Source organism: Meles meles, chromosome 10 (assembly GCF_922984935.1).
Source record: "Meles meles chromosome 10, mMelMel3.1 paternal haplotype, whole genome shotgun sequence".
Taxonomy (NCBI): domain Eukaryota; kingdom Metazoa; phylum Chordata; class Mammalia; order Carnivora; family Mustelidae; genus Meles; species Meles meles.
The window spans coordinates 41,610,819-41,625,560 of record NC_060075.1 but is presented as its reverse complement, the minus strand read 5'-3'; the positions used below and the strand labels follow the sequence as shown (position 1 = coordinate 41,625,560).

Sequence of the window (14,742 nt, the reverse complement as noted above, 5' to 3'; positions counted from 1 at the left end):
TATGACATTTTACTTCCTCAAAGAATTTTTACATTTATTACTTAAATTGAGTATCACTAAATTAAATTTAGTATTACTTAAATTTAGTAGGCAACGGGACACTAGTATCCACTTTTTATTCTTTTAATTAATTTTCAGGCATATAGAGTTCCTGAGTAGCAGAAACAGGGTTAGAACCTGGGCCTTACAAACCAATGGGTGGACTACTTCACCGATGCACACAATTCGTACTAGTTGGTGGTTGGTGTTATGGGTATCAACTGATGCTCTTTCTGTGGATGTGATTCACCCTTAGTGATCCAATCTGCCTTCATGAAAAATCTTCCTGAGAGCTTTGCCCCCACCCCGAGGTAGTAACTGCTATGCTGTGCAAGTGTGCACTGGAATGACAGAGGTTTCCAAAGCCCCCCAGGTGATTCTAAGGTTTGGGCAAGGTTGACAAGGTTGAGAAACACTGTTCCACACAAATATCGATTTTGATGTGTATAGCCTTGCTAGAATTTCTAAAGTGGCACAGTCTGCAACAAAAGCTTTAAGTGAGATTCCCATACCTGAAATACCCAAATCTCTTGTGTCTTCTTTCCTACCCTGCTTAAAAAATGAGGGCTTCAATGAAACGTTTACGGGGCCACTTGTGTGCTGAGGTATCCGGCTGCAGTTTAAGCTCTTCTCTAATGCCCATAAAAATGAATAATGCATGCTCTAAAATATTGGTAATAAAAGGCAAAAACAGAATACAAACTCAATGGCCTGAATCAATGGATTATTCTGCAGAGACTGCTATATTGGGAAACTGGAAAAAAGCATTTTCCAAAGCATAAATATTTTAATCACTCTCTAATTCTACTTCTTTCACATAAATTAAAAAAAAAAAAAATCCCATCTTCTGCTTCCCCAGGCTGGAGGAACCAGAAGGCAGCTGCATCTCCAAACCTTCCCTTCCAGCAGAAGCATTAACTACCAAGCACTAGATATCTACAAACTAGTGCCCCAAGCAAGGGGCGCTGTAGAAGAAATTCCTGCAACTGCTGGAATCTAGTTATTATTTGTAAAATCAGAATTTTGGATTGAGGAATACAGCTTCTCCAGTAATGAACGGAAGAAGGCAGATAGCTAAGCCCCTTCTTAGAGAGCCCGGGCCGTAGGTCGACAAGCAAATCCGCCATCCATGCTACTGTTCAAAGTGGTGACAGTCTGAGACGGTGTCCAAGAAAGTTCAAAAGAAAGTGTGTCTCATGTTGGGCTCTTTTAAGATATTCTGAAATCGAATTTGGACAATCTTCAGAAACAAGAAAAACATTCAATCTAACAATAACACCGAATCCACATTTGTTCCTAAATTCAATAGCTTCTGCTACCAAGTTAATAACAAGAAAAAAAATGAACTAATGAAAATTTCAATTCTTCTTCTCTCCTTTCCAATTTATTATCTGGCAAAGCAGGGCAGTGGCTGATAGACAAGCAGCAGGAAAAAAATCAGGGAGAACTGGCCTAGAGGCCTTCACACAGGGTCCATCTTTTTTCAAAAGCCTGCTAGAGGCAGAACAGGGACATAAAAGAAAAAGGACATAGTTAAATCCGTATTTGAGCAACCACTAGCAGAACTCTGACTGGGATACTGGTCTACCAGCAAATAAGACAACAAAAAGCTCATCTGTCCACATTTCAATACTTTAAATGGATACACACAGATAGACATACAATGCAATACACCTACAAACTCAATATACGTTATGTTAGGTAGAAAAATGCACCCCCCCCCCAGATGTCCACATTCCAATCCCCAGAATCTGTGAATATGTTACACTATATGGCAAAGGGGAATTCAGGTTGCAGACAAAACTGAGGTTCTTAATTGGTTGACCTTAAAATAGGGAAGATTGCCCTGGATTATCCAGGTGGTCCAAGGTAATCGCAGGGTCCAAAAGAGTGAAAGATCCAAGCCAAAGCAGGATCAGAGTGATGAGGTGTGACGTGGGAAGGACAGGACTTGCTGTTGGCTGGTTTTTAAGATAAAAAGGGCCACAAGCCAAGGAATACAGCCTGCTTCTAGGACCCGGAAAGGCAAAGAGATGGCTTCCCCTCTAGAGTGGCAAAAAAGGACCAGAGCTCTGCTAACACGTTGACTTTAACCCATGAATCCCATTTCTGGTTTCTGAGCTCCCGAGCTGTGGGAGAGTACACTTGCACTATTTCAACTACAAAATCTGTAGTAATTTGTGAAAGCAACCCTAGAAAATTAGTATATGCATGATAAAATAGTTTGTAACGGATAGATTTTTCTGTTATAGAAGTAAGGCATGCGTAATTTTAAAAAGAAAAAAGCAAACAAAACAAAAATACCTCATGTAGAAAATTGAAAGCCCTTGTCATTCTCATCCCTAACCCTCTTCTGGTATTCATTCTTGACCAAGGGATATGTGTACATAGGGTGGGACCCTCTGCCTCTCAGGCTTCCAACTGCCTGTTCACAGCCATAATCACCATCACTACATGGCAGCACGTATAGGACACTAGGCTCACTCTATGATTGGTAGGCAATTCACAAAGATGGCACAAGGGCCACAATAAGAAACAATCCCCCAATCCTGGCCCTTAGGTCTTACCAAAGGCAGTTTTTACAGCCACATAAGTTCATTATGAAAAAAGTTTCAGAGCCGCCTGGGTGGCTCAGCAGGTTAAAGCCTCTGCCTTCAGCTCAGGTCATGATCCCAGGGTCCTGGGATCAAGCCCCATGTTGGGATCTCTGCTCAGCAGGGAGCCTGCTTCCTCCTTTCTCTCTCTGCCTGCCTCTCTGCCTACTTCTGATTCTGTCTGTCAAATAAATAAATAAAATCTTAAAAAAAAAAAAAAGAAAGAAAGAAAAAAGTTTCAGAGTGACACTTTGGGGACCTCACCTGGACAAAAGGCTATCATTACCACCGACCCAAAGACCTGGCCGTGATGAACCCACACAGACCCAACAGCCACGCTCACTTCCTCTGGACCAACGGCTCTGGTTCCCTTTGCTAACAATGTATTCTCAGGGCTTCATTAAAAAAACCGTATGTTCTGCCAGATTTAAGCGTCTAAGCGCTAACCCTCTTGAGCCATTCCTCTGCAGGAATTTGGAAATATTTTCCATATACCTTATCTGTGCATAAATCACCAACAATAATATTTGCATTATTACCATTTACAAAAATGCTGATTTCCGTAATTCAGAAGAAGCAGGGTGAATGAAATCCTCTCAGAAAGCAGTCAGATACCTGATGCCACTGCACATGACAGCCAGTGAGGTCCCCTTCTCCTGAAAGAACAGTCCCACACACATAAGAGCTGGGGACTGGATGGCTTTCAGAAACACTGAAATACGTAGATGAAGTGTTAATCTGATCCGGGGCAAAGCGACCTTTGTCATTTCAGAGACTACTTAACTCTCCACTTTTTTTGGCTTGATTGTACAAAGATCTCCCTGCTCCTTTATTCCTCTTTCCCAGGGATGATTTGGGGAAGTCCCTCATAATCAAGTGAAGTAAACTTAGGAGGCTGCAGTGTTACTGGATTTCTTTCCCTCACTTCCCTTCTTCAGTCATGCCTGTTCTTGGGCATAGCTGCTTAGACCCTCGCAGCTTCAGACTCGGCAGATCAGGGCTCTCCACAGAGGGGCGCCACTGGGGCCTGTTTCAATGAACTACATAGATGGTCCAAGGTGACTAAGACAGAATGGGTTTGCTTCACTCCATCATCATGTTGATGGAGATGATCGGGTTAGAACCCAGCTGAGGTTTGGCGAAGAGTAGTATTTCCCTTCCCTCATTTCCTTTCCTTTCAACCAGTATCAGTTCAAGAGGCCATGAATCAGAAATATGGTGGAAAAGAAGGATGGAATGTAAGTTCAGAGGAAAGGTGACAGGGAAGCAAAGACCAATGAGAATATCAAGTGCAGTTGGAATTCTGATGTTCTGTTCACCAGCTGTGAATGCCCCACAGGACGACCATGTGATCTGATCTCTGGACTCTTAGCAACAGGTATGTCCCCAGAAGCAGGTCAGCAGTCATGGGTGACGGAGCCAATCAAACCGAGATCCAGAAACAGTAGCAAAGGAAAGCTACTAAAGACCTCTCCCAATATGCCTGTCCCAACCACCAGTTACTACTGGCCATGGGTTATGGTCAACAAGGCCTTTATCTAAGTATAAAGATTTTGTTTCTCTTGAAAAGTTCACACGATACTTCTGCTTCTACTAAGTTGGCCAACAGTCTTCTCGTCACCCAACATTCACTCACAAAGAGAAGCACAAAATTCATACTTTCACAGAAAACTAAAGAAGACATCCATTCAAAGAATCAAATGATTTCTATAAACCAAAAAAAAAAGAAAGAAAGAAAAAGAAGTGTCATATAAACTTAACTCAACTCCTTGAAAGAGATTTTGCTTTTGAATAAAACCTCTTTTTGACACAGCAAAGGGCAGATTATCTCAACACATCCATAATCTGCAAAGAAACCACATCACCTAGACAGAGCAGACTTCCTGATCTCATTTTTTCTCTAACAGCCGTCCACACAGGTGGAGGGAGAGGCCTTTTCCCCAGTGGATGCTGCCATAACACGGAACCCTGGACTAATGCCGTTAAACAAAAAAAATTAATCTAGACAGTATTTTTTCAAGAAAAGATCTCCACTTGTGGCTCCAGTTTAGTTAGCCAAAAGGGAACAAGGCTGCTCTAGGCTTATCCTTGCAGAGATGAGAGCACCACCAACACACAGCTCATGTCCATACAGGTATGGGAGCTAAAGAACGACGCAGAGGTGGGGCTCCGTTGGGGATGCAGGAAACTGCTGCCTCTGCCTCAGATTCACCTTACCTTGTTGAAGTCTTCAGAAGTTGCCCTCATTTCCTTCCATGTCTTGTTCAGGAGCTGGATACAGATGCAGAAAAACTCCTCGAAGGATCTGTCGTGGGTGAAGAACATTGGGTGGAAATCGTTGCAGGTCTCACTGGCTGGAAGAAAGAGAAGGGAAGTAAGAAAGTTTGCAGAGTGAAATGAGAGTCCACAGCCACATGGAGGGCTCCCAAAGAGAGGATAGGAGGCAGGTTTGGCCAAAGCCACCGTGGACGTAAGACATTTTGAAAAAGCAACCTAAGGACAGTCCCCATGCAACTATGAAGTCCAAGGTCAGACAGTCAGACCTATCCCTGGGCGCATATTTTGCCTGAAGGAGGTTAGCTCCCCACCTACCCCACAACAGGACTCTTACATTTTTTGTTCTCTGGGTCTGTGTCTTTGACCTTATAAAGGACGATTCAAACTGGCCTCTCAGTCACAGTTCCATCACCCTTAATTTCCCCTTTCTCGACAGAATGACTAGCAGAGGATGAGCTTTCCCGAGCACACAATTAATTGCAACTTTGAAAATCACATCCTTGATGATTTCTCCAGGGGGCTCTTTTCCCTCTTATGGCAGTAAGCGGGGGGGACATTTGAGATCATATACCATCTGATGCCATTAACCATTTGTTTTACATTCCCAGACACAGATGGCTGGAGGTCAAAGAAACCCAAATGGCTCTGGAGGTCACACACGGTCCAGTCCTGAACCTAACAATGACAGCAGCCGGACTGCCTTCATGCCTCCCCACGAGGAGCTTCTCGGGGTCAGAGCCAGCGCCCCGAGCTCTATAGCTGTACCTACTTCTCTCCTCCTTCCCAGACCAGGACCCCAGCCACCCTCCTCTTCCCTGATATGGGGGCCGCTTACACTTTCACAGTCCTCGTACCTCCATCTCATAGGCTCTTTACAATGCCTTTCATGGTTCCTTCCTCATGGATAAGGACACTGGAAGGAGCCAGGTTTTGTGATCAACCCCTACCCAAAAGAGTACTCAAATTTTGTTTTGTTTTTAATATAACCTGTTAATGTATAGTGAAAGAATTCCTATTTGAATTGGAATCTCTCTAAAGGACAATTAGTCTTCAAGTTTCCAAAGAGCATAATTTCAAGGCCAGGAGTGGAGGATGGGGCAGGGCTGGAGCAGGGTTTATAGCAAAGACCTTCTGTATGTGCAGAAAGCCCTGTGCCTGCCATGTGGTTGCTTCCACTTGGAAAGAATCTTCTGGTACAGACCCCTGCACGTGAGCCCTAAGCAAACCTAAGGGAACATGCTCTGCTCTGGCTGGGCCGTAAGCTACAATGCACCAGCCTCTTCTATCTTGGTGGATTCCAGACTTCTAGATGGGTAGATACGAAGATACATAAATGCTGTTTTCTTCTAGACGAGGTAAGGACGCAGGCTAGTAGCAACGTGCAGTTACACAGGAAAGGTTTGGTTCTGAGAATAGGAGATTTGGGTTCAATTCCAGCCTGTGACAATCAGCAGCAAGTCCCTTTACATTTCTGAGCCTTCATTTTTTTTTTTTTTAACTAAAAAATGTTAATGACATCTCCTTGTCCATCTCCATAGGTTTTGGAGAGGATCAAATGACATGACTCACAGGAAAGTGCTTTAAAAGGACAGATGTTGTTGGAAACATGAAACAAGGTGATGGTAACGAACGAAGGGTTGGTGTGTCATTTCTAAGAACACAGGCTGTTCTTTGATTCCCCGCCTCCCCCACCCAACCCAGTTCCTAGTCAAGCCCGTTCCCATCTCAGAAATGAGCTGCAAGAACATATGTCACCCCAACCCCCAGCCTGTGTCACTGGCAGAAAAATGGAGACAGTGAAGTTCTGACCTGGGACACAAAGCTATTTAAAGAACTTGGAACGTAAACACAGGCCGATTGTGTGTTTGCTCCCCGGGGCAATGAGCTGTCAGTCTCTCTTTCCTAAGCACTGAAGCCAGTGGAATTTACAAGTCCACGGCAGCGCTCTAAAACACGACTGCCATCCAAGAACTCGTTATTAATCACATTATCACAATATCTTTTGGGGCCCAGTGTGATTATACGTGGACTTTATGATCTAGTTAAAGTTTTTATGGGATTACTGAAGCCGAGATAACCAGACAAAACTGAGACCAACGAGCCCTACTCTTACTTAGGTGAAGAGGGAAGAAACATCATGAATAATAGAGAATATTTATTGGGTACCTATCATGTGCCCAGGGGCTCTACTGGTGTTATCCTCACAACAACCGGGGAGGTAGTCGCTATGCTTATCTTCATTTTATATATAAGGAAGGTAAAAGGTGGAGAAATTAAACCTCCCTTCATGAGCTTTCTTTAGCAGGACCCAAATGAGCATTTGAAACCTGCAGTTTAGTTGACCCAGTAGGTTTCCTGCCTTAGTTGATAAGAGCTCAGGACATTTCCTTGTGACTGCTGCTTTGGGAATTACCTTCCCCACCCACTCTCCCAGATTCTCTCGCACTGCTCCCTCCAGAGAAACTGGGATCTTGACCTACTCCTCTACCCCCTCCCGAGGGGCTCACAGCAAGTACACAGCCAGCCCCTGCTGCTGGACAACACACTGTGCGGTGTGACAGTACCAACAGCAGGAACATCACCGCAACCCCCTTGGGTCAGGCACTGGGCTCTAAGTCGTTAGTTGTTAAAGAAGCAAGTGAGGAAGAGTGCGTCTATTTCTTTTCTTTTCTTTTTTTTTAAACAAGAAATAGGAGACGTAGAAATGTTAGGTGACTTCCCAAAGGTCCCAGGTCACAAGGCTTGTAAGTGGTACAGCTGGGATTCCGACTCCCATCATCAAAGCCCGTCACTGTCTGGTTATATTTATTTCCTGATTGTTCCCCAATTAACGCTGCTTCTACTGCACCTCACCCAGCCAACACAAATATGAAAGAGTTGCTTTTACATCCACAGAAGATATTTATGAAGTAAAATCTTACAAGTGGCATGACCTTAACTATTAACACTTAGGGTATATTTAGAATCTAAGATTCCTCTGCTTTCCCCCTACTAGTCCCAGTCCAAGTGGTGTAAGATTCAAATCACCAGGTTACACTCCTCTTACGCACCTTACTTCCCCTTTCCTTGGGTTGGGTCAAGCTGTTTTCCTGACAACGCTCTTGAATACTTAAGACACAGTCTACCTGGTTAAAGTTTCTATTGAACTAACCCTTTCATCTTCTCAAGATATTCTCAGCCTTGGAATACTCCTAGTTTCCCCTAGAGAGTCACTGGGGAAGAGTGACACTTGATGAATTTATTTAAACTTACTTCAAGAAATTAGCGGGTTGGGTTCCATGTTAATAAGCCCCAATTTTGTTCACTGCAATAATGCACCCACCCAAAAAAAAGTACATTTCTCAGTCTCTCTTATAACTAAGAGTGATCATTGTGACCCACCCCGAACCAGTGATAGATACAAGGAGAGTGCTGGGCAGAGTTTCCAGGAAAGACCTTTGAAAGAGGAGAGATACTTGACTGTCTTGTTCCTTTTGCTTCTGCATTCACACCTCAACTTCTTCAAGTTCAGAACACAACTTCATGTCCAGTAATGACTGGAGCTCCTGCAGCCATTCTGTCACCATGAAAGTGAGGGCTGTCCCCTAGATAGAGACTTAGGAGGAGTTCCAGAGGACACTGTGAAATCACCACACCGACCACGAACCGACCTCCTAAGGAATTCTTTGTTTACGATTTAAATCACTGTTTTCAGGTTTTCCATTACTCTTAGACATACAGAATTACTGATATGGAAACTTAAACTCATGAAAGCACACAGACATTAGCAGAAGAGAGCACACGCTCAGGATTATGGGAGGCCATGGAGTAAGCAGGAATGAGGAAGCAGGACTGTATAATAGTTACTAGCATACTACGTAAGCTTAGACAACGAAACTCCCCAAATCTATAAAATATATGAACTTAAAAATTTATAATCATATAAAGATCAGAGCAGAAATCAATGAAATAGAAACCAAAAAAACAATAGAAAAAATCAATGAAACTAGGAGCTGGTTCTTTGAAAGAATCAATAGGATTGATAAACCCCTGGCCAGACTCATCAAAAAGAAAAGAGAAAGGACCCAAATCAATAAAATCATGAATGAAAGAGGAGAGATCACAACTAACACCAAAGAAATACAGACAATTATAAGAACATACTATGAGCAACTCTACGCCAACAAATTGGCCAATCTGGAAGAAATGGATGCATTCCTAGAGACATATAAACTACCACAACTGAACCAGGAAGAAATAGAAAACCTGAACAGGCCCATAACCAGTAAGGAGATTGAAACAGTCATCAAAAACCTCCAAACAAACAAAAGCCCAGGGCCAGACGGCTTCCCAGGGGAATTCTACCAAACATTTAAAGAAGAACTCATTCCTATTCTCCTGAAACTGTTCCAAAAAATAGAAATGGAAGGAAAACTTCCAAACTCATTCTATGAGGCCAGCATCACCTTGATCCCAAAACCAGACAAGGATCCCACCAAAAAAGAGAACTACAGACCAATATCCTTGATGAACACAGACGCAAAAATTCTCGCCAAAATACTAGCCAATAGGATTCAACAGTACATTAAAAGGATTATTCACCACGATCAAGTGGGATTTATTCCAGGGCTGCAGGGTTGGTTCAACATCCGCAAATCAATCAATGTGATAGAACACATTAATAAAAGAAAGAACAAGAACCATATGATACTCTCAATAGATGCTGAAAAAGCATTTGACAAAGTACAGCATCCCTTCCTGATCAAAACTCTTCAAAGTGTAGGGATAGAGGGCACATACCTCAATATTATCAAAGCCATCTATGAAAAACCCACTGCAAATATCATTCTCAATGGAGAAAAACTGAAAGCTTTTCCATTAAGGTCAGGAACACGGCAGGGATGTCCATTATCACCACTGCTATTCAACATAGTATTAGAAGTCCTAGCCTCAGCAATCAGACAACAAAAAGAAATTAAAGGCATCCAAATTGGTAAAGAAGAAGTCAAACTATCACTCTTCGCAGATGATATGATACTATATGTGGAAAACCCAAAAGACTCCACTCCAAAACTGCTAGAACTTGTCCAGGAATTCAGTAAAGTGTCAGGATATAAAATCAATGCACAGAAATCAGTTGCATTTCTGTACACCAACAACAAGACTGAAGAAAGAGAAATTAAGGAGTCAATCCCATTCACAATTGTACCCAAAACTATAAGATACCTAGGAATAAACCTAACCAAAGAGACTAAGAATCTATACACAGAAAATTATAAAGTACTCATGAAAGAAATTGAGGAAGACACAAAAAAATGGAAAAATGTTCCATGCTCCTGGATTGGAAGAATAAATATTGTGAAAATGTCTATGCTACCTAAAGCAATCTACACATTTAATGCAATCCCTATCAAAATACCATCCATTTTTTTCAAAGAAATGGAACAAATAATCCTCAAATTTATATGGAACCAGAAAAGACCTCGAATAGCCAAAGGAATATTGAAGAACAAAGCCAAAGTTGGTGGCATCACAATTCCGGACTTCAAGCTCTATTACAAAGCTGTCATCATCAAGACAGCATGGTACTGGCACAAAAACAGACACATAGACCAGTGGAACAGAATAGAGAGCCCAGAAATCGACCCTCAACTCTATGGTCAACTAATCTTCGACAAAGCAGGAAAGAATGTCCAATGGAAAAAAGACAGCCTCTTCAATAAATGGTGCTGGGAAAATTGGACAGCCACATGCAGAAAAATGAAATTGGACCACTTCCTTACACCACACACGAAAATAGACTCCAAATGGATGAAGGACCTCAATGTGAGAAAGGAATCCATCAAAATCCTTGAGGAGAACGCAGGCAGCAACCTCTTCGACCTCAGCCGCAGCAACATCTTCCTAGGAACAACGGCAAAGGCAAGGGAAGCAAGGGCAAAAATGAACTATTGGGATTTCATCAAGATCAAAAGCTTTTGCACAGCAAAGGAAACAGTTAACAAAACCAAAAGACAGCTGACAGAATGGGAGAAGATATTTGCAAACGACATATCAGATAAAGGGCTAGTATCCAAAATCTATAAGGAACTTAGCAAACTCAACATCCAAAGAACAAACAATCCAATCAAGAAATGGGCAGAGGACATGAACAGACATTTCTGCAAAGAAGACATCCAGATGGCCAACAGACACATGAAAAAGTGCTCCACGTCACTCGGCATCAGGGAAATACAAATCAAAACCACAATGAGATATCACCTCACACCAGTCAGAATGGCTAAAATTAACAAGTCAGGAAATGACAGATGCTGGAGAGGATGTGGAGAAAGGGGAACCCTCCTCCACTGTTGGTGGGAATGCAAGCTGGTCCAACCACTCTGGAAAACAGCATGGAGGTTCCTCAAAATGTTGAAAATAGAACTACCCTATGACCCAGCAATTGCACTACTGGGTATTTACCCTAAAGATACTAACATAGTGATCCGAAGGGGCACGTGTACCCGAATGTTTATAGCAGCAATGTCTACAATAGCCAGACTATGGAAAGAACCTAGATGTCCATCAACAGATGAATGGATCAAGAAGATGTGGTATATATACACAATGGAATACTATGCAGCCATCAAAAGAAATGAAATCTTGCCATTTGCGACGACGTGGATGGAACTAGAGCGTATCATGCTTAGTGAAATAAGTCAATCGGAGAAAGACAACTATCATATGATCTCCCTGATATGAGGACATGGAGAAGCAACATGGGGGGGGAGGGGGATAGGAGAAGAATAAATGAAACAAGATGGGATTGGGAGGGAGACAAACCATAAATGACTCTTAATCTCACAAAACAAACTGGGGGTTGCTGGGGGGAGGTGGGATTGGGAGAGGGGGAGCGGGCTATGGACATTGGGGAGGGGAGGCGAACCATAAGAGACTATGGACTCTGAAAAACAACCTGAGGGTTTTGAAGGGTCAGGGGTGGGAGGTTGGGGGAACAGGTGGTGGGTGATGGGGAGGGCACGTTTTGCATGGAGCACTGGGTGTTGTGCAAAAAGAATGAATACTGTTACGCTGAAAAAATTAATAAAAGGGGGAAAAAAAAAAAAAAAAAAAAAAAAAAAAAAAAAAAAAAAAAAAAAAATTTATAATCATCAAATTAGCTTATGTATATAAAGTATGTGATAAGATACCGAGCACACAGATGGATTTAGTAAACAGTGGCTATTAAATATTATTTTTATCATCATTATCAGTGTACTATGTGGCTTCTTAAAGACTTGAACATTTCTAGGAGATAAGGAAAGGAAGAGGAAAAAATCTGGTGAATGGTCTCTGGGGTCCTATTGATGGGCAGGGGGTAGCATCAGCTAATCGTTCTCATAGATTATGTCAAAATCCTCTGGGGTATTCAGACCCTAAAGCTGAAATTTTGCATGCTGAGTATACATGTACCCATCATCCCTGGCAGATCAACACTGTCTTCAGAGAAAAATAGCACCTGGCTCCTTCCCACTGTGTCACATAATGAAAAGAACATACGTTTCAGAGTCAGGTGAGTTTCGATTCAGGTTCTCACTGGGTCGGGGATGCGAGCATCTCTCTCCCCAGCTTCCTCAGCCATAAGAAGAATGCACTACTAGTTACCTCCTGGGGCTGGAGAGGGCAGAGTGTCTGGCAGATGCTGGGCCTTAGACCCCTTAAATCTAAGTTTCCATCCACTCCTTCAAACCTCCAAATAATATCCAAATCTCACAGGCTCTTTTCAAGCGGTCATGAGAGAAATGCTGCTAATGGTTCATTAAAAAGTAAACAGTGGGACAGCCCCTCGACAGAAGGCCAGACCCCAGAAGTCAGTGTACGAGGGGAGGACACAGTTCCTTCCCCCTTCTGGCGAGGGAGGAAGGGGCAAGCGCTGGAGGCTGGGAGAACGGGAGTCACACAGGAAGGATACAGGAGGAAGTACCCGACTTCCCTTTGCCTTTTGTGTTTTGAAACCAGAGGCCTCAGGGACTGAAGAACAGTGGGACGAGGGCCGTGGCTAACAGCAGGATGGAGTCAGCATCAGGATGCGTGCACGTCTGGAGCGACCCCTGAGACTGACAAGCAGTCCTGTGTTCCTAGTGAGAAGTGGCAGCACTGGGAAATACAGTTTGATTGGAGGTTTCATGAGAATAAAGGTGACCAGAGGAGCTGAGCTATCAGAACAGTACTAGCCAGCAGTTACCAGAAGCTGGATGCTGGCCACTGTTGTAAGAACTTCGCCTGTCCCAACTCTGAATCCTTAGTAATAGCAAAGTTCCTGTTACCATCCGTATTTCACAGAGGAGGACACTGAGAATAGTGAAATTAAGTCACTTGCTGTGACAGGGCATGTAAGCAAACCCAGCATTACCTCACCAGAGACAAGTCTATACCCTCCACATGAAGGGACTTCCATGACATTATCCTCACATTCTTTATTTTTTTTAAAGACTTTATTGATTTATTTGAGAGAGAGTGAGAGAGAGAGCACAAGGCAGGGAGCAGCAGGCAGAAGGAGAGGGAGAAGCAGGCTCTCCGTCCAGCAGGGAGCCTGAAGCAGGGCTTGATCCCAGGACCCCGGGATCATGACTTGAGCCGAAGGCAGACACATCAATGACTGAGCCACCCTGGAGCCCTATCCTAAACTTCTTCAAAAGACTCATCCTTTGCAGTGAGGAATAGGCAAACGTCTCTCAGTTGTAAAATAAATAAGACATGGGGATGCAACGTACAACACAGGGAATAAAGTTAATAATATGTCACAACTTTGTATGGTGACAGATGGTAGCTAGATTTATCATGGTGATCACTTTGTAATGTATATAAATGTTGACTCACTATGTTGTACATCTGAAATTAATACAATATTGTATGTCAACTGCACTTCAGTAAGAATAAATCAAAAACAATTTGTTCCTTGACATGTTACAGGGAAAACAATGAAAAGATTCTGATGTACTTTGGGATTCACGACTCCTTGTTTTAAGGATATTCCAGTATTAGAGGCAAGGAAAAAGCATTAAATACGAATATATTTTTTTCTCTACAATGTTCAGATTGTAGATATTCAAGATTGAGAATTATCAAGCAGAACCCATCCAGACTGTCTGATCTGCTTTCCTCTCTTTGTAGTTAAGAGCCGTGAGGAAGGCAAAACGGATTGCCCAAGGGTTCATGATGGCAGAAAGGAGGTGAAGACACTGGGAGCCAGACGGCTGGGTTCAAATCCTGGTTCTTCCACTACTGCTGAGCCACCTGGGTGAGTCATTTCACCAGTCAATACCTCATTCCTTTCATCTGTAAACTGGGGACAACAAGAGTAGATTCACTGGAAACGGTGACGGTAAGAAGCAAGCCCAATACAGGGGCGAGGCTACAGAATGGTGATGTTTCCCGGGGATCAGGTGGACCCCAGGCCAGTCTATCTCGTCTCAAGAATGAGGTCCTTAATTCAGAGGCTTAAACAAACAAGCAAAAACACAGAGGGTGAGGGCTATTACTGTTTTTTTAAAAATAAAACACTAACGAAAAAGAATGTTGAATTACTAGGCAATGATTTTATAAATGAAATTTACAGAGAGACTTTCAATGGGACAAAAATAGTAAGACTTTTCAAAAACCAAATTGTTTTTAAGCACACTATTTTTAACACAATGAGATTCTACTTTGTAAAACAGATTCAACTTAATGGTGTTTCAAGTCTGGAATACGAAGGTATTTTCAGGGCTGAGGGTAAAATGGGTTCTTATTAATTTGCTGACACTGAATTCATTTATAAATAGGCCAGCTTTGAAAGCAGCTATAATCCATGCACATATGTTAAAAATAAAAA

The 14,742-nt window shown here is 42.6% G+C and overlaps 1 protein-coding gene across 7 annotated transcripts in view; it reads right to left on the bottom strand.

Annotated features, from left to right (window-relative positions):
• The window catches only part of ELMO1 (engulfment and cell motility 1), a 533,506-nt gene that overhangs the window by 151,219 nt on the left and 367,545 nt on the right, over nucleotides 1-14,742 (bottom strand). For all 7 annotated transcript variants that reach the window (XM_046020713.1, XM_046020712.1, XM_046020719.1 and 4 more), the window contains one exon: nucleotides 4,851-4,987. In XM_046020713.1, coding sequence (XP_045876669.1) covers nucleotides 4,851-4,987 — 137 coding nt within the window. The remainder of the gene's footprint in view (nucleotides 1-4,850; nucleotides 4,988-14,742) is intronic.